This window comes from Mesoplodon bidens (assembly GCF_964165515.1).
Source record: "Mesoplodon bidens genome assembly, chromosome: 4".
In the NCBI taxonomy this organism is placed as follows: Eukaryota; Metazoa; Chordata; class Mammalia; order Artiodactyla; family Ziphiidae; genus Mesoplodon; species Mesoplodon bidens.
In genome coordinates this window covers 649,417-669,806 of record NC_138160.1, presented here as the reverse complement: position 1 = coordinate 669,806, position 20,390 = coordinate 649,417, and the positions used below count along the sequence as shown (strand labels likewise).

General features: G+C 45.9%; 1 protein-coding gene across 2 annotated transcripts; it reads left to right on the top strand.

Moving 5' to 3' along the window:
* Nucleotides 1-76: 76 nt before the first annotated feature.
* On the top strand, nucleotides 77-13,856 carry CCDC127 (coiled-coil domain containing 127). 2 transcript variants are annotated; one of them, XM_081231945.1, is made up of 3 exons: nucleotides 77-162; nucleotides 1,316-1,446; nucleotides 12,828-13,856. In XM_081231945.1, the coding sequence occupies exons 2-3, from the start codon at nucleotides 1,326-1,328 to the stop codon at nucleotides 13,481-13,483; spliced, it is 777 nt and encodes a 258-aa protein (XP_081088071.1). In that variant the 5' UTR covers nucleotides 77-162; nucleotides 1,316-1,325; the 3' UTR covers nucleotides 13,484-13,856. The 2 variants fall into 2 exon arrangements, with proteins under 2 accessions (XP_081088071.1, XP_081088072.1); XM_081231946.1 differs by lacking the exon at nucleotides 77-162 and adding an exon at nucleotides 176-282.
* The last annotated feature ends 6,534 nt before the right edge of the window (nucleotides 13,857-20,390 follow it).

The following is a 20,390-nucleotide window of genomic DNA, read 5'->3' as shown; positions in this document are numbered from 1 at the left end:
CGCCTGCGCACGTCGCCGCGCCCGGGGCCGACGGTGGTGGGGCGGGACGCCGCGCCTGCGCACATCGCAGCGCCGGGGTCGACGGCGCAACGCGGCGCCTGCGCAGAGGGACGAGCGGACGGCGGTGCTCAGAGCACAGGGGCCGTGACCTCCCGGCCGGAGGTAGGTTGTGGTCTGGGGTCGGGGGTCTTCACGGGCTCGCCTGATTTCTCTTCCCGTCCAGACGGTGTTCTGTTTTTCTCGAGTTTACGGCAGTTTTGTGAGATGAACCGGTGCTCGCAGGTAACGTGGTGTTCGCCTCGCTTTCTCTCCGGGACAGAGAGGGAGTTCCCGACGTTTAGGGGTCCCGCGGGTCCGTTCCGGGTTCCGCTGCTTTATTAGGACTGCGCGTTCCGGGAGGCGGGCCCTGTAGGTTACCGGGGGGTGGGGGCGCGGACCCTCCAGTTCATGAGGTCTTGGGGGCGCGAACTCCATAATATAGTTTACGGTGTCGGGGTGGGGGGCGCAGACCTTGTAATTTATGGGACCGGGAGAGCACGAACCCTGTGGGGTGGGGCTGGGGGCGCGCGGACCCTGTCGTTTACGGCAGCGGTCCCCAGCCTTTTTGGCACCAGGGACCGGTTTCGTGGAAGATTATTTTTCCACGGGGTGGGGGGAGGGGATGGTTCAGGCAGTAATGCGAGCGATGGGGTGGGGGGATGAGGAGCGGCAGGTGAAGCTTCGTTCACTTCCCCGCCGCTCACCTCCTCCTGTGCGGCCCGGTTCCTAACAAGCCGCGGACCAGTATCGGTCCACGGCCCGGGGATTGGTGCTCCCTGGTTTACCGGGTTGGGGGGAAGGGAATGCTGCTCCCAGACCTCCCCTATGAGGGTTACGAGCTTCACTACTTCAGATCTCTTTTTATTCTGTGCTCGCCACAAGCTCCTTAAGTACTGAGGCTTTTTGCGTGTATGTCATTGCTTTATTGCCAGTTAGAATTTTATATCTTTAGGTGTTGAACAAGTATTTATTGAAAAGCCTGTTAAGAGTCTTTGAAGTTGAATTAAGTTTCTTTTGACTATATTTGCTTCGTCCTATTTGTATTTCAGTTATTTGAGACACATCTTCTCCCCCACGACTTGTGAGTTGCTTTTGTCTGAGGTCTTGTTTTTTTCTTTTAATCCCATAAGGCTCAGTGCTGTGCAGCGCATACCTAGATCTGAACAAAATTTTTTGAAGGAAAAAAAAATCTCACATGAGCCACGTAGGTGATATAATTGTGACCAATGTATTTTGTTCTTTTTGTGTGGTTAATGGTTTTATTATTTACTTCAAGGTGTATCTCCATGAATAACTTAAATGACCCCCCAAATTGGAATATCCGGCCCAGTTCCAGGGCTGATGGGGGTGATGGAAGCAGATGGAATTATGCCCTGTTGGTTCCAATGCTGGGATTGGCTGCTTTTCGTAAGTCATGGTTTTCCTAATGTGTGTTTTCTGGGCTGAAAGTGGGTGCTCTAAGATCTTGGGCTTTTGAAACTGACAGATGTTGACTGTAAAAAAAATGTACAATGTGAGAGCTATGAAGACTGTAGCCCAGGATACAGTCTCTCCGATAGCTGTTAGGAACCACTCTGAAGAGGCAGGGGAGGCGCCAGGAAATACATGTGGTCCAGCATACATCTTGGTAAAAGATGAATACTTGTCACAGAAACCCAGGTGTGTCAAGTTAGTGACTTTAGTGCTTACCTACGTATGGGAAGATGCAGGAATTTAGGGTCACTGAAATTCTTTCTTAGTCATGTATCTTAACGCTGTAGGGTCCCATGTATCCAAAACACAGAGTGCATTCACCCTGAATCCCTTTCCGGGTGAACTTGTAGGTCAGTGACTGTGGCTAATGACTTAATCATAAATGGCTGGCAGCAGTCTTTGTTTACAGAGATGCATGTGTACACCCTAGATTTTTTGCATATGGTACATTTTGTGCAGATTATTTACCCTCTGAGCCTCATTTTCTCTGACCATCATAACTGCCTTAATGCAAGTGAGGGTTAAATAAGACAAGATATTTAGAGGCATTTTGTCTGGAGTGAGTTGAGTAACTGTTAGCTCCCTTCAGGGCTGTACTGCTCTGAGGGGGGTTCCCTTGCTTCAGTTGCCCTCATAAACACTGATGAGGAAGAATAAAACAGGCATAAAAGAAAACTGGTTTTGTATGTCTGTGTAATGTTTAGGAAATCAGTCTTTGGGAGACTTCATCCATGAAACCTCTGCTCATGCTGGCCAGAAATTCTCTACTTTGAATCGACTTTGTACCACTTTGGGGAAATTACCAGTCAATTGTAATTATTCCAGCTCTTAGCTTATATCCCGACTACATGATGAATTTCCTGATGTTTAGGGGTTGGTTTTATGTTTTGTCACTGTCACAGAGGAAGAAGCTGTCCTCTACCCTTTTAAGTTCTTCTGGCTGGTCTAAGAATTACATTGATATGAGACAGGTTAACAGGAGAAAATCAAACAAAAGTTTTTAACATGTATCCATAGGAGAGACTCAGGAAAATTGAGTAACTTACCAGAATGGCATAATCCCTCACCTTAAATACCATCCCAAGCGTAAGACAAAAGAGGATGTTGAGGTTGGGGAGAGTTAGTTACCAGAGGAGACTAGGAAAAGCGCAATAATCAAGTAAGGTTGTTATGCAGATTTAAGCTCTAGCCTTTTCCTATGATAAGAGTTTCCAGAAATTTGGTCAACCTCTTCCTAGTACAGCCAGGGAGACACCCTTACAAATGCAGAACTCCCTTATAAATGTAAGTGTTTCTTACAAAAGGATAACTCCTACTTGGTTTTCAAAGTTTCTCCCATGTCTGCTGTTCCGTAGAAAATAACCAGTTGAAAATAATCCCTATGCCAAAGAGACGTGTTATTATTATTTTTTTTTTGGATAGGTAGGAAGTGGATTTATTTAGAGAGAAACACACTCCACAGACAGATTATGGGCCATCTCAGAAGGCGAGAGGCCCCGAAATATGGGGCTGGGTAATTTCATAGGCTAATGAGGGGGAGGGTTATTCCAATTATTTTGGGGAAGGGGTGGGGATTTCCAGGAACTGGGCCACAGCCTACTTTTTGACCTTTTATGGTTGGCCTCAACTGTCCTAGCACTGGTGAGTATGTCTGGTTCTAACCAGTTTTTGTCATGTCCTATGGCTGTGTCATTCTTTTAAAGGTTGTGCCCTGCCCCCTTCCCTCCTGTTTCATTCCCCCGTCGGAGATTTTACTCCCATATTTTTATGGGAAGCAGAGGGGCGATGGTCCATCTTCGGAAGTTGCTTCGAGGCTGAGTAGGGGCATCGACCCTGCCTGTCAGGGAGTAAAAATCTCTAGGATTCCTGATCTAGGGGCCCCAGGATCAGGACAGCTTCTTGTTTTAAGTCCGTATGGGCTGGAATCCTTGCATAGCCACTGTCTTGATGTGGAAGTGTTGAACTGTTTCCTTAGCCTTCCCATGAATCTTCTTGATGATGAAGCACTTTTTTGTAACAGCATCAAAGTACAAAAATAACTATCTAGGGCTTCCCTGGTGGCGCAGTGGTTCAGAGTCCGCCTGCCGATGCAGGGGACGCAGGTTCGTGCCCCGGCCGGGAAGATCCCACATGCCGCAGAGCGACTGGGCCCGTGAGCCATGGCCGCTGAGCCTGCGCGTCCGAAGCCTGTGCTCCGCAACGGGAGAGGCCACAACAGTGAGAGGCCCGCAAACCGCAACCCCAAAAAACAAAAAAACTATCTATAAATGACAAAAGACTTAAAAGGCGTGGTTAACCATCTGATTACATTTAATTTAACATACGAAATAATCCTAGTTAAATATTTTTCTTTGAGATACCTCAGGGACCCTCTAAAGTATCCCAAAGTTAGCTGGAAATCCAAAGAACTTTTAATTAAAATTTGATATTGGGAAGTTTGTCAAAAAGTTTTAAAAGACTTGGTCAAGTAAGATCATAGGTCACTGAGACAATACTTATTTCTTAACCAAAGTTAAAACAGATCTTGAAAGCAAATACAGATCCCTTTAAGGCGAAGTAACTCATGTTATTAAAAGCAGTAATTCAAGAAAACTTTGGTGGAAGAAACCAGATCCAGTCTTGCCACAGCCCACTCCCAACAAAATCCATTTACCCAACCAAGTTTAATCCAATCTTAGAAAATCTTGATCGTGTACAACTCTTTTATTTATTATTTATTTATTTATTTTGGCTGCACTGGGTCCTTGTTGTGGCACGCGGGCTCTAGAGCCTGGGCTCAGTAGTTGAGGCGTGCAGGCTTAGTTGCAGCATGTGGGCTTAGTTGCAGTATGTGGGATCCTAGTTTCCCGACCAGGGATCGAACCCAGGCCCCTTGCATTGGGAGCTCGGAGTCCTAACCAATGGAACACCAGGGAAGTCCCAAGATCATGTACAACTCTTTTTTCCAGTATTTTTTTTCTCACTCTTTACACCTTCTGTTACTGAAAACATACATCTTACTTTCCTTAAAAGTTTTTTTTTTTTCAGTTCAAGTTACTTTTCTTGCTGACAGATTTGCAACATATAAGGTCTTATTTGACCTCTAGTAAACCTAGGTACAGCAGAAGTACTATACTTAACATTGATGACTCTAAAGACATATCTGTATTAATCAAATCAACAAGTTGAAGCCTCCTTCAATACCAGATATTAATTTAATGTTAATATTTCCTGGATCGCGTGAACCTGAAATTCATTCTGGCCAGTTTTATATTCCTGAGTATTTATATAAGCACTTAATTTTTTTAAGTCAATTAAGTAGAGCTTCTTTACAAATTAATTTTGGTAATACTATACATCTACAACACACATAGATACATACAAACACACAAACAAACACAGAGACCTTATAGTTCTCATTTGAAAATTTCAGCCCTGAGTCAGGTACAGCAAGGTAAGACCCATCAGTTACAAGGGGGTGGATTCAAATTGGGCTTCTGGCAGATGCAGCAAATCAGGGTCACCTGTCTAGATGGCCAAACCCTTTTTTCTAATATTTACAGAAAAGACACTTGGGATTTCTTTTCGTCCTTGACAAGTCAAGTTCCAAATTACCTACCCCGTTTTTGAAATTTGCATTTCATTTTATTTTTTATATTTTTAACCCAAATTCTTTTTTTTTTAATTTAATTTTATTTACTTATTTTTGGCTGCATGGGGTCTTCGTTGCTGCGTGCGGGCTTTCTAGTTGCGGCGAGCGGGGGCTACTCTTCGTTGTGGTGTGCCGGCTTCTCATTGTGGTGGCTTCTCTTGTGGAGCGCGGGCTTCAGTAGTTGCAGCACGGGTCCTCTGCATTGGCAGGTGGATTCTTAACCACTGCGCCACCTGGGAACCCCCAAATTTGCATTTTAAAAGGATGCTGGAGATGAGGGTTCCTGGAGAAGGTCAGGTAGACATTTGCATCTTAAAGGCGTAGGCAAGTGCCTCCTAGGATGACTTTGTTCTCTTAAGGCCTGAAGAAACAAGTCTTTTTCCCTCTGAGAACTGAGTGGCCACCTCAATGATATCAAATGACTGACACACCCATTCACCTATGTGGCAAGGTTGTACCTTCCCTCATTTAGCTTAGGAGAGGAGAAGGCCTCCCCGCCAGATTCCTATCAGGCTCCAAATGTCAGCTGTGGTTAGTCAGACCAGTGGCCTCCCATTTTGGTTACTGCTACTTACAGGGATATTACCATCCAGGTCTTAAGTTAATAGTCACCAGTTGGATATTTTTGGCCAAGCCTAGAACCTTGATATTCCACACTCCTACTAAGGCTTCTATTGCAGCTCCAGATTTAATCTGTTACTTTCCGCTTTTGGTTAGAATCATTTGGTGATGAGGGTGGGTCCCTTGCCCCTCGAGAAACTTAGCAAGACCCAAGGGACCTATTTAAGGGTGGCATGTTGTGCTTCCCTACATCATATCCCATGGTTCTGGGTTGGCACTTAAGAATATGAGAAATGGAAGAAAAGCTGCCCTCTGTTGCAGAGATGCTTTTATTTTTAAATTATATGGAACACTTCATCGAATTTGTGTGTCATCCTCCAGCAGGGGCTGTGCTAGTCTTCTCTGTGTTTTTCCAATTTTTTTTTCTTTATTTTTTTAAGTATATGTGCTGCCAAAGTGAGCAGGCAGTGATACTTTTTATGTAGTGGCTTTATGTGCCTGGATTTCTTAGGTTAGCAGGTTTGAGTAGAGAAAGTGGAGGCTGACAAGAGTAGCATTTATCAACTTCATTTGTCTGCCTTTACTTTTAGGCTATGCTAGGGGGCTACTTAACACCCATATGTTCGACATGATTTCTTAATCTTGTAATAACACATTTTGTAATAACATGTGTTACTACAATCCTGTAATAACACATCCTTACGAGAATGCAAAGTTAAAAGTTTTCTCTGATCGCATTACCTAAGCAAGATAACCAAAAAGAAGAAAATACAATATTCCTCAACCCTTCTCAGGGACAAAAAGCATCATTTCGAAAGTATAAGAAAGCAGGAACTTCAAGAATAAAAATTACTATGAAAAGCTATAGAAGCCAGAGATGAGTCTGAAAAAACAAACAGAAAATGAAAGTCACCTCAGGGCCTCTCCCAGCCTCAAAACTTATTAATTACTACGTCAGTCAGTGTATTTTTTTTGAATTTTATTTTATTTTTTTATACAGCAGGTTCTTATTAGCTGTCTATTTTATATGTATTAGTGTATACATGTCCATCCCAATCTCCCAGTTCATTCCCCCACCCCTGCTGTCCCCCCTTGGTCCATACGTTTGTTCTCTTCATCTGTGTCTCTATTTCTGCCCTGCAAACCAGTTCATCTGTACCATTTTTCTAGATTCCACATATATGTGTTAATATATGATATTTGTTTTTCTGACTTACTTTACTTTGTATGACAGTCTCTAGGTCCATCCACGTCTCTACAAATGACCCAGTTTCATTCCTTTTTATGGCGAGTAATATTCCATTGTATATATGTGCCACTTCTTCTTTATCCATTTGTCTGTTGGTGGACATTTAGGTTGCTTCCATGACCTGGCTATTGTAAATAGTGCTGCAGTGAACATTGGGATGCATGTGTCTTTTTGAATTATGGTTTTCTCTGGGTATATGCCCAGTAGTGGGATTGCTGGGTCATATGGTAATTCTGTTTTTAGTTTTTCAAGGAACCTCCATACTGTTCTTCATAGTGGCTGTATCAATTTACATTCCCACCAGCAGTGGAGGAGTGTTCCCTTTTCTCCATACCCTCTCCAGCATTTGTTGTTTGTAGATTTTCAGATGATGCCCATTCTAACTGGTGTGAGGTGATACCTCATTGTAATTTTGATTTGCATTTCTCTAATAATTAGTGATGTTGAGCAGCTTTTCATGTGCCTCTTGGCCATCTGTATATCTTCTTTGGAAAAATGTCTATTTAGGTCTTCTGCCCTTTTTTTTGTTTGTTTGTTTGTTTGTTTTTTTGCGGTACGCGAGCCTCTCACTGTTGTGGCCTCTCCCGTTGCGGAGCACAGGCTCCGGACGCGCAGGCTCAGCGGCCATGGCTCACGGGCCCAGCTGCTCCGCGGCACGTGGGATCCTCCTGGACTGGGGCACGAACCGTGTCCCCTGCATCGGCAGGCGGACTCTCAGCCACTGCGCCACCAGGGAAGCCCCCTGCCCATTTTTTGATTGGGTTGTTTGTTTTTTTAATATTGAGCTGCGTGAGCTGTTTATAAATTTTGGAGATTAGTCCTTTGTCCGTTGACTAATTTGCAAATATTTTCTCCCATTCTGAGGGTTGTCTTTTCGTCTTGTTTATAGTTTCCTTTGCTGTGCAAAAGCTTTTAAGTTTCATTAGGTCCCATTTGTTTATTTTTGTTTTTATTTCCATTTCTCTAGGAGGTGGGTCAAAAACGATCTTGCTGTGATTTATGTCAAAGAGTGTTCTTCCTATGTTTTCCTCTAAGAGTTTTATAGTGTCCGGTCTTACATTTAGGTCTTTAAGTTATTTTGAGTTTATTTTTGTGTATGGTGTTAGGGAGTGTTCTAATTTCATTGTTTTACATGTAGCTGTCCAGTTTTCCCAGCACCACTTATTGAAGAGACTGTCTTTTCTCCACTGTATATCCTTGCCTCCTTTATCATTGATTAGTTGACCATAGGTGCGTGGGTTTATCTTTGGGCTTTCTATCCTGTTCCATTGGTCTATATTTCTGTTTTTGTGCCAGTACTATATTGTCTTGATTACTGTAGCTTTGTAGTATAGCCTGAACAGAGAGTCTGATTCCTCCAGCTCCGTTTTTTTTCCCTCAAGATTGCTTTGGCTTAGTCAGTGTAATTTTAAGCCTTCCACTTCACTCTGCAAGTTCATTGCCTAGCCATAGGCAGCAGGCAGCCTTTCCAAGCGTTCAGTAGGGTTTTTCAAGATGGCAGGTTAGTGAGTTTCTAAATAGCAGCCCTTAGGGCTGCAATTGGGTCTTTCACTAAGACGCAGACAATGCAGATCATTGAATCATAAAAACTACCTACTCTTGTCAGCCTCCTTAGGAGTTGATGTTCAGTTTTCGAAGAAAGTAAACAAGTGGCTGTACCATTTTGCTTTCTCGCCAGCAGTGTATGAGGGATCCAGGTTCTTGGCGTCCTCAACAGCATTTGGTGTGATCACCATTATTTTTATTTTGCTTGTTCTTGCAGGTGTATAGTGATAACCCCATTTTGGTTTTAATTTGCATTTCTGTAAGGGCTAATGATGTTGGGCATCTTTTCACATACTTATCTGCCATCGGTGTATCCACTTTCTTGAATCCTGTCTTTCAGATTCAATCCATTTTCTAATTGGATTTTTTTTTAATGTTGAGTTTTGAGAGGTTTTTGTTTTGTTTTGTTTGTTCTTTGTTTTGTTTTGGGCTTTGTTTTGTTTTTTTGTCACCACGCAGCTTGTGGGATCATTCCTTGACCAGGGATTGAACCCTCGCCCTGGCAGTGAAAACGCGGAGTCCTAACCACTGGACCACCAGGGAATTCCCGAGTTTTGAGAGTTTTTACTGTGTTCTGGATTCTAGTACTTTGTTGGCTGTCTCGTTTGCAAATATCTTCTCCCAGTCTGTAGACTCTTACTGGAGTCTTTCATGGAGCAAAAGTTTTAATTTTGATGAAGTCCGTCTTATCAGTTTCTCCTTTTATGGGTCATGCTTTCATACCACATCTGAAAACTCTTTGCCTGGCCCTTGATCCTAAAGATTCTCTCCTGTGTTTTTTCCTACAGCTTTAATTCTACATTTTACATGACAGCCCATGATCCATTGTGAGTTAATTTTTCTATGAGGTACGAGACAGGTTTTATCTCTTCCTTTCCAGTCTGTTGGCCTCTATTTCCTTTTCTTGCTTTCTTTCACTGGCCAGGAATTCTAGGACTTTGTTGGATAGTTCCTGATCTTGGAGGAAAAGCATTCAGTCTTTTCACCACTAAGTAAATGTTAGCTGTGGCTTTCACACAGTATCAAGACAAGGAAGTTTCCCTCTGTTCCTATTTTTCTGAGTTGCTATCATGAATGGATGTTGTGTTTCTGTATTAGTCAATATGATCATGTAGTTTTTCTTCTTGAGGCTGCTAATTTGTTGGATTATAGCGATGGGTTTTTGAATGTTGGACCAGTGTTACATTTTTGAAATAATCCCCACTTGGTCATGCCATGTAATTCTTTTTATATATTGCAGAATTGTATTTACTAGTATTTTGCTCGGATCTTCATGTCTGTGTTCACAGGAGCTGTATTGAGTATCTTGGTGGGATCCTCTCTTCTCCACACCTGTTTCAGCATTATGTTTTTTTATTTCAGTTCCTGCCTTTTTCAGTTTCAAAAGTTCCGTTTGCTTTTTAAAATATTTTCTATTTCTCTGCTGAGACTTTCTGTATCTTTGCTTAGACTTTACATTACAATGGCTGCCTTAAACTGTCAGATGACACTAACATGTCTATCATCTTGGTATTGGCATCAACTGATTACCTTTTAAGTCAACTTGAGATCTTCCTGATTCTTGTTATGAAGAGTGATTCTCAACTGAAACCTGGGCATTTGGGGTATTATGAGGCTGTTTTTTATTCATATCTTCTTAGGCTGGGTTTTTGGACACGGAGAGGTAGCACCGCCTCCTTACTCCCAGGTGGGAGTGGACGTCCAGGCTCCCCACTCATCCTCCAGCCCATTGACACCAAGGAAGGGTCCCCTTGTTATTGCTGGGCAAGAGTGGGAGGTCCAGCTCCCCTGCGACTCTGCTGATGCTCCCACAAGGGAGAATCCCCACATGGCTTCCTCTGCCACCATCACCGCCCCTCAGGCTTTGCCCACATGGATGGAGGTGGGGGCACAGTGTCTTCTGTGCTATGTAGCAGGGGCAGAATGGTTATTGTTTAAAAGTTTTCAGTCTTGCTAAGCCCCTTTGCTAGTTGTTTGGCCAGAGAGAGCAGACTCTTGTTGGGGCTTTTAAAGGAAATCTGCATCATTGGCATTTCAGCTTTAAGTCTGGGATCTGCAAGGCAAAATGAAGCCCCATGGGACTCACCAGCATGGTCTTCCTTGGGTGCCAAGGTCCCTCAACAGTCTGCCTGCCGCTCTCCACCTTTCAGGGTCGTCTTGTGTTAGTTTTACATACGATGTCCAGGTTTTTTGTTGTTCTTAGCAGGGGGAATAGGAGAGAGTACTTCTATTCCATTTTCCCAAAAGCAGGAGCCCCAGCGCTTTTACCAGCCTCTGAGACTGAGGCTCGAAAAAGTTGTGTCTGTGCAGAGTCACGAGGCGGGACCCCCCCCGGACGGACCAGAGCTGGGGGTCCAGACTTCCGGGCCACCAGCCTGCACTCTGGGCTCCGTACCTCCCTGGCCACCTCCTCGCCCAGCCTGTCTCCACGTCCCTGTGCCACCTCTTCCAGGAGGCCTTCCTGATGAGTGGTGCTCTGTGGTCTGAGGGCCGGTGTGTGCCTGGGTGTGTGTCAGCCTCCCTGGCTCTGTGCGAGCAGCATGGCACTTTGGGTTATTCTAGCAGGACTGGTGCGCTGCTTCTGGCCTCCTTTCTGCCCCCTCCGCCCATGCCCCCTCATCTTCCTCATCACAGCCAGGGTGCGGTCAGATCAGGTCAGTCCACTTCCTGAGCGGAGTCTGACTTTTCCAGCGTCTGCTCCGGCGTTTCCTTGGCATGAGCCCTGCGCCCCTGGACAGCAGCTCCTGGAAGCTCTCCTGTACCTGTTCATTCTACCTAGAGGGACCTTTCCTGCCAACTCCTACTGGTCTTCCAGACTTTGTCCACGTTCACCCAAAGCTGAATTAGTCCTTCTCTCCTCTCTTCTCCACACATACGTTTTGCCTGCCTCCAGGGCGTGTTGAGTCATACTGTGACCCCTTCTTTCCTGGTCAGCCCCAAGGAGGAGACAAAGATGGCATGTGCGTTGGAGTTGGAGTTGTCAGCTGGCATAGGATTAGGGGCTGCTTTAGTTGCGGGAGGACGAGTTTGGTCTCCTGATTGTAGAATAGGGGCGGCAGCACTGCCAGTGAAGAGGCTCTCAGGTGCACGGAAACGCTGTCCTCGCAAGGTGACGGCTGACGTTGTGGACTAGATGCGATTCCCAGGGACCTGGGGAAAGGCCACACAGCAAGCAAGGACAGCACCTCGGGTGTTGATGGGAAGGGACCAGAAGAGCAGCAAGAGAACCGGAAAGGGGATGGACACCGTAGGGAGTTAGAGAAAGTAGGAGAGAAACGCGTGAGCCGCCTTGGCTGTGTTTGGAGAGCTGGGCCTAAGTGTTGCTTTAAGCTGCTGCTCTTGGTAACTTTGCTAGTTAGACTTGTTGGGCAGTCCTTCTGTTTTCCAGAGGACTCAGATCTGTACAGGTTGGACAGGTTACCACTGTGAGAAACTAGGACTCAGCATAGCTGCCCCAACACTTATTAAGTTATTGAGCAGGAGCGCCGGTTCGGAACGCGGTGGAGATCCTGTACCGGTGAAAGCAGCGCGCTGACGTTTATCTTATTATCGGAACACACTAGACTCTTACTGGTGGGACGGGGAAGGGTTGGTGACAACACCCAGACCCAGGCACCTGCTGGCCACAGGCTTTGTGGTCATCAGACTCCCTTTCTCTGTCCTTGGACTTCTCCGTGCAGCAGAGGCCAGAGGCCTGGTGGCTTTTCACTTTGTGGGGCGAGCGGGGCATGACCCGCCCAGTTGCCTGCACCCTTCTGTCCTGTGTTTTTTAGATTACGGTGGAACCTCGTCTTAAGGCTGAACTTCCGACTCCTTATTTACATGACCCCCATCAGAACATAAGCAAACACGTTGGGCTTCAGCTGTTTACTAGTGATGACCAGGCAAAGCTGAACACACTTTGAACTTTGCTCAGTTCTTAATAACCTAGCCAGCACTGTGTGAAGCACACTCACCCATATTCATTTCTAACCCTTGCCGATAGTATGCTGGGGCACCGTAGCCAGAGTAGGCACAGGGTGGTAGGCTTGGGAACAAAGGAAGGCAGCGGTGGCCTTTCTCAGCCATCAGACATTAGGAGGAGGCTGAAAGGGGTCTCTGCAGCCTTCTTGTGCTTGTCTTTGGGGAGCCCTTATCTGATTTTAAGATAAGAACTTTGCAGTTGTATAGCTTCATTCAAAATGTTGTCTTTTTTGTACCTCTTGGGACTTAAGATTTTATTAAAGTGCTGTCCTTAGCTGCTTTATGTTTTCTGTAAATAAAGATTATAGAATTTGAGCTTTGACTTTTCATCATGTGTGTTTTCCTCCTCCACTTTCTTTGTGTCAGGTTGGATTTGGTCTAGGGAGTCCCGAAAAGAGATAGAAAAAGAGAGGGAAGCATACCATCAGAGAACGGCTGCCTTCCAGCGGGACCTCGAAGCCAAGTACCATGCCACAATCTCAGAAAGTCGGCGGGCCGTGGCACAGTTGTCCCTGGAACTTGAAAAGGAACAAAACAGAACGACTAGCTACCGAGAAGCCCTCATCTCTCAGGGGCGCAAGATGGTAGAAGAGAAGAAGCTTCTGGAACAGGAGCGGGCTCAGGTCCTGCAGGAGAAGAGGCAGCCCTTGCGGAGTGCATACCTGAGCTGCCTGGGCAAGGAGGAGGACTGGCAGCGGAGAGCCAGGCTTCTGCTGAGGGACTTTGAGGACGCTCTCACAGAAAGACAGAGCATCTACTGCAGTCTGCTTCTCCCTCGCCACAAGCGGCTGCAGATCGAGAAGAGCTTGCTGGGCCGAGCGTCCACTGACCCAGTGGCTGCTGACCTAGAGATGGCAGCCGGCCTGACTGACATATTCAAGCACGACACTTACTGTGGTGACGTCTGGAACACCAACAAGCGCCAGAATGGGAGGCTCATGTGGCTGTATCTCAGATATTGGGAGTTAATGGTCGAACTGAAAAAGTTTAAGAGTGTAGAGAGAGCCATACTGGAGAAGTAAGACAGGGGCTCATGGCTCAGCGTCAGACTGTTGTGTGTTCTGGGTTATCCGATGTTTTCCTTCTGCCAGCGCTCCCTGTGTTGTGGCCACGCATGCACACAGCCACCTCTCAGCAGTGGCCTTCCACTCCCGCCACCCTCCGAGCAGGACAGCGAGGCCTCAGGAGACTCTCCTTCCCCCTCAGCGGCTAAGGACACAGTTTCTCAGAAGCATTTTTAAAGCTGTCAATATTTTATTCAGCGGAACAGTATAATCTCATAGCTTTAGGGAAACATTGTTTCTAAGAATGTGAAATATAATATTCATCCTTACTATAAGTCATTGTTTTGTCTGTTTTTATCACTCCCTAAATAAGTTCTTTTTTCTCCTCAAATTATTTTTCCTCTCTCCTAAAATTACAGTTAGAAGTTGTCAGGTAGTGGATAGGACTGCCTAATAGATAAGAAAGGAAGGTAGTGATACCGTCAAGGTTTTGTGGTGTTTTGAAGCTCTTTCCCACCAAAGGAGAAAAAGTGTTTCTTATTTCCAGTTGGTACCCTTGTGTGTGTTTATAAGCAATGACATATAATTAAAACACCTCAATTTAAAAGCAACAGTGCCGCTTTTTATGTGTGTAATTCCTTACTCTTTACATTTTTAAACAGATTATCTCAATTTTTACTGCAAACTTAGACCCATTTTCCATAAAGTTAATATGAATCGGCTTTACGCACATCACTCACGTCATCTTGACCCTAGTGCTGTGCGCTGAGCACTGTTCTTGCCCTTGGGCTCCAGGTCCTCTAGGCCACCCCACACTTGCTCAGGACTCAGCACATGGTTGTACTCACAGCTGAGACTTGTCGTATAGAAAGGATACAAGGCAAGGTTAGTAAAGGGACAGGCACATGGGCAACGTGGGGAGACCAGGTGCAGCTTCCAGTCGCCTCCCAGGGGTCACACGGCTCTTCAGAAACAGCGTCCGGGGTTTCTGTGGAGGGCCGGTCACACAGGCGCCCTGTGCCTGGCACAGACCCAAATTCCAAACTCCCAGAGGAAAGCAGGTGTCCGAGCTGTTGGCAGGGTTTGGTCGCAGTGATCCACTCTTAGCAGTTGATGGTGGAGGGAACCCTCCCAAATCCAGGTCCCAGATGCCAGCCGAGGGCCAACCTGTCAGCAGGCCTCTCAGAGGCCCACAGTCTCAGGCCTATGGTGTGAGCCCTTCTCTGCAGCCCTCGTTCTACAGGTGAGGGGTGGGAAGTCAACCTGCCCGAGGTCGCACAGGTGGTCCTGGAGCTAGTGTGAACCCAGGCAGCTTGGCTTCAGAACTGCCCTGATCCGTGTGAATCCAGATCCTTTTCGAATGACTGAGCCGGTGGTGTGGGCTGATGCCAAAAGTGCTCAAAAATAGCTGTCCTGCTTCCCTAGACATGAGGGCTTTGGGAGCAAACAACAGGGGTCAGTTCTGCTAGCTTAGACAAGGGGGCATTTGTTTTAAGGCTACCTTGTGGAACCTCGGCAAGGATGGAGAGTGATGGCCAGACCTCAGAGGAGAGCCAGAAATGGCTAGTAAACAACACTGGGAACCTCGCAGTAATGACCTTTTGGCCTCAGATCTCTGCGTGTCTGTTTAATCTTCTCTCCCTGCAAACCAGCTTTCTCTCCCCGGGCCCCATGGTGAGAACAGCTGCCTCGTTCTACTCCCGTGTGTGGCAAAGCCTGGGAACCACTGGGTTGTGCAGTGCCATGGCTTGTGAGCGGAGTGGGAGCAGAGAGAACCAAGAAAGCGGGGTCAAACGCCAGCCACTGGCTCGGGCAGCTCTGAAGGAGGTGGCGGGCCCTCCAGCAGATCAAGGATTTGCGCTCACCCGTGGGATTGCCAGCGGGTGGTGGAGAGAGAAGGGGACTCCTGGGATCTAGCGGGTGGCAGCTGATGAGAGACGGAGCTGCAGGCTGACGTCTCCAGGTTTCTGGACACAGCCACCGCACAGAGGGTCTGCTGGGCCTGCAGGTGTCTCCTAGTCTCTGAGTATATAATTGGAAAGAACCGTCTGGAACAAGAGTTGCTAAGGTAGGAAAGAGAAGTGGAAGTCCCTGAATCTGCATCCGCTCCTTGCCAGGATGGTCAACAGGAAGCACTGATGAATTCCTGGAGGAAGTGCAATGATGAGTCCACCACAGGGGACGAGGGGAGGCGAAGACGGTGGTCCCAGAGTGTCCATCATGGTCCCCATCATGTCCCCATTCAATGCGACTGTCCGGCCCCTGGGCAGACCAGGTGGGTTTGTGCAGATGATAGCCCGCCCAGGCTCACCGGGAGGAGCCCAGTCGAGTTGCCGTGTGGCACATTCACGCCCTCCTGGCCCTTGGCACTCTGTCTTGCTCTTCACCTGCTGAGCGTGTTTCCTTTTCCCACAGTTTGCGTTTGTGTGGGAGCCGCGCCGTCTGCAGCACGAGAAGCACAGGAATGCTCCTGGGCCCTGACAGATACCCACGACCACATTCGCAGCCAACGTCACCTTGGGCATCCTCAGGGCCACCAGTCTCGGGCTGGGCAGGTACAGGTAAAACCCATCGTGGCTGCAAGTGGCACATTCAGTGTTGGGGCTGAGCGGGTCCACAGGAACAAGTGAACTACATGCACTGGGGTGAGTGGGAGGCGTGGGTCCCACTTGGGCTGCTCCACGTGCCTCAGAATTGCTCCGGACGAGCCTCCCAGCCTCTCCAGTTTCACAAGAATGGGTTATTCCTCAGCGTGGGGTGGGGGCTGTCAGGGACATTCTCCACTAGTAGACACCTGTGTGCCCACCCCTGCCCCAAATTTCAGGTCCTGGGTCACCGCGGCACCCCTGGGCTCTTCACCACAGCTGCTGGGCCCAGCCATGCCCGTGCTGAGTCCTACCTGCTGACCACCCAGAGGCTGGGTCTCATCAAGAAAATTCCACAGACACAAACAGCAGAAGCTACTCTACTCTTTAGAGTTAAAATCAAACATTTCAAAATTTTGCCCTGTGCCTACTCTCTTTCCAAGAGCTTCTTGCAATAGCAAAGTCCATGGGGCTGAAACAGGGTTCCAGCATAACACAGCTAAGGACATATGCAGGGGTGAGCAAAGAAGGCAGAGCCAAGAGCACAGGGAGTTAGAAGCCACCACATCCCTCCTTGCTCCTGCCCACCTGGTGTCGTCTCTCCTCTCCTGAAGGCCCAGTAGGAAGGTTACTGCCTTCCTCAGCAGGCAGATCCTGAGAGGACTCTCACTTCATTGTGGGGGGAAAGGCATGGGCCATCCCTGGGGGAGGGGGTGGCACAGGAGCACCTGCAACAGGGATGTACCTGTGGAGATGGCAGCATGGAGTTGGACCTGAGGGCAAAGCCCACTCACAGGGTGATTCAAACCCCCACTGACCACTTGGGTGGTTCTAGTGTGAGGAGCATTTGGCCACATCAGGCAGTAGCCACTCTCTTGAGAAGATGGTCTCTTTTCAGACACTTATGTCCTTTTTAAAATTCTGAATTGCATTAAAATGTCATTTGAGTAATCAAAAACCTTCCAACAAACAAAAGTCCAGGACCAGATGGCATCACTGGTGAATTCTATCAAACATTCAAAGAAGAATTAATACCAATCCTTCTCAAACTTCCAAAAGAGAGAAGAGGGAGTTTTCCAAACTTATTTTACGAGGTCAGCATTACCCTGATACCAAAACCAGATAAAGATGCCAAAAGAAAAGACAATTACAAGCCAATATCCCTGATGAACACAGATGCAAAAATCCTCAACAAAATATTAGCAAACCAAATTCAACAATATATTAAAAGCATCATATACCATGAGCAAGTGAGATTTATCCCAGAAATGCAAGGATGGCTCAATACCACAAATCAGTCAATGTGATATACCACATTAACAAATTGAAGAATTTGAAAATCATATGATTGCTTCAATGAATGCAGAAAAGTCATTTGGCAAAATTCAACATCCATTTATAATAAAAACTTGACAAAGTGGGTATAGAGGGAACATACCTCAACATAATAAAGGCCATATATGACAAGCCCTGAGCTAACATCACACTCAACGGTGAAAAGTGGAAAGCATTTCCTCTTAAGATCAGGAATAAGACAAGAATGCCCACTCTCACCACTTTTATTCAACAGCATTGGAATTCCTAGCCACAGCAATCAGAAAAGAAAAAGAAATAAAAGGAATCCAAATTGGAAAGGAAGAAGTAAAACTGTCACTATTTGCAGATGACACAATACTATATACAGAAAACTTTAAGGACTCCATCAAAAAACTGTTAGAACTAATAAATTTAGTAAAGTTGCAGGATACAAAATGAATACACAAAAATCTGTTGCATTTCTATACACTAATAATGAAATATCAGAAAGAGAAATTAAGAAAACAATCCCATTTACAACTGCATCAAAAATTCTGAATAAATTTAACCAAGGAGGTGAAAGACCTGTATGTTGAAAAGTACAAGACGTTAATGAAACAAACTGAAGAAGACAAATAAATGGAAAGACATTCCATGCTCATGGATTGTCAGAATTAATATTGTGAAAATGTCCATCCTACCCAAAGCAATATACAGAGTCAATGCAATCCCTATCAGAATTCTAATGGCATATTTCACAAAAATAGAACAAAAAAATCCTAAAATGTGTATGGAACCATAAAAGACCCTGAATGGCCAAAGCAATCTTGAGAAAGAAGAACAAAGCTGGCGGCATCCCATTCCCTGATTTCAAACTATATTACAAAGCAGTAGTCATTAAAACATTATGGTACTGGCATAAAAACAGACACATAGATCAATGGAACAGAATAGAGAACCCAGAAATAAATCCATGCATAGATGGTTAATTAATTTACGGCAAAGGAGCCAAGAATATACCATGGGGAAAGGACCCTCTCGTCTATAAATGGTACTAGAAAAACTGGACAGCCACGTGCAAAAGGATGGAACCGGACCACTATCTTACAACACACATAAAAAATTAACTCAAAAATGGGGCTTCCCTGGTGGCGCAGTGGTTGAGAGTCCGCCTGCCGATGCAGGGGACACGGGTTCATGCCCTGGTCTGGGAGGATCCCACGTGCCACGGAGTGGCTGGGCCCGTGAGCCATGGCCACTGAGCCTGCGCCTCCAGAGCCTGTGCTCTGCAACAGGAGAGGCCACAACAGTGAGAGGCCCGCGTACCGCAAAAAAAAAAAAAAAAAAAAAAAAAAAAAACTCAAAATGGATTAAAGACTTGAACATTAAGGCCTAGAAGAAAACATAGGTGGTAAACTCCCTGATGTCAGTCTTGGCAATGATTTTTTTAAAATCTGACACCAAAAGCAAAAGCAACAAAAGCAAAAATAAACAAGTGGGACTACATCAAACTGAAAAGATTCTGCATGGCAAACAAAGTCATAAAACAAAAAAAAAGGCAAATTACAGAATGAGAGAAAATACTTGCAAATCATATATCTGATAAGGGGCTAGTATCCAAAATATATAAAGAACTCATACAACTCAACTGCAAAAAAATAAAAAATTCAATTAGGAAGTGGGCAGAATCTCTGAAGAGACATGAAAAGATGCTCAACATCATTAATCGTCAGAACTGCAAATCAAATCCACAATGAGATATCACTTCACACCTGTCAGAATGGCTATTATCAAAAAGACAAGAGATAAGTGTTGGCAAGGAAGTGAAGAAAAGGGAAACTTTGTACACTGTTGGTGGGAATGTAAATTGGTGCAGCCACTGTGGAAATCAGTATGGAGGTTCCTCAAAAATCAAAATTAGAACTACCATATGGTTCAGCAATTCTGGGTGTTTATCTGAAAAAAATGAAAACACTAATTCAAAAAGATATCTGCCCTCCCATGTTTATTGCAGCATTATTTACAATAGCCAAGATATGGGCAACCTAAGTGCCCATCAGTAGATGAATGGATAAAGAAGATGTGGTATATGTATACAATGGAATACTATTCAGCCATAAAAAGAATGAAATTCTGCCATTTGTGACAACATGGATGGACCTGGAGAGCATTATGCTAAGTGAAATTAAGTCAGAGACAGACAAATACCCTATGATCTCACTCATATGTGAAATATATATCTCCAAGTTAATAGATGCAGAGAACAGATTAGAACCAGAGGTGGGGCGGGGGGGCTGTCTGTGGGGGGAAGGGAGAAGTGGGTGAGCTGTTTTTGTTTTTGTAAATAAATGAAATTATTTTTAAAAAGTAATACAAGTGGGCAACAAGCATATGAAGACATGCCCAGGGACTTCCCTGGTGGTGCAGTGGTTAAGAATCCTCCTGCCAATGCAGGGGACACGGGTTCGAGCCCTGGTCCGGGAAGATCCCACATGCCACAGAGCAACTAAGCCTGTGCGCCGCAACTACTGAGCCTGCGCTCTATAGCCTGTGCGCCACAACTACTGAGCCCACGTCCCACAACTACTGAACCCCGCGCGCCTAGAGCCCGTGCTCCGCAAGAAGCGCCGCGATGAGAAGCCCGCGCACTGCAATGAACAGTAGCCCCCACTCGCCGCAACTAGAGAAAGCCCGCGCGCAGGGACGAAGACCCAACGCAGCCAAATAAATAAACAGATGTATATATATATATATATATAAAAGGCATACTCAGTTTCATGAACATCTGGGAAACAAAATAATGCAAGACATTTTTTTCGTCCATTAGATTTAAAAAGAAAGAAAACCACATCTGAATAAGCCACACTTTATTCATATTTAATTACCCTAATACTCAGCACTGCGCAAATCAGATCTCAGCAGAAACCAAGTCCAGACGTTGGCATTAGCCGCTCCTCAAGCACCAGGACTCAGCTTCCCGGAGGAGCCTTCCCGCCCTCCCCGCAGCAGGAGCCCCCCGCCCGCCAGGCCTAGAGTCGGTGGAG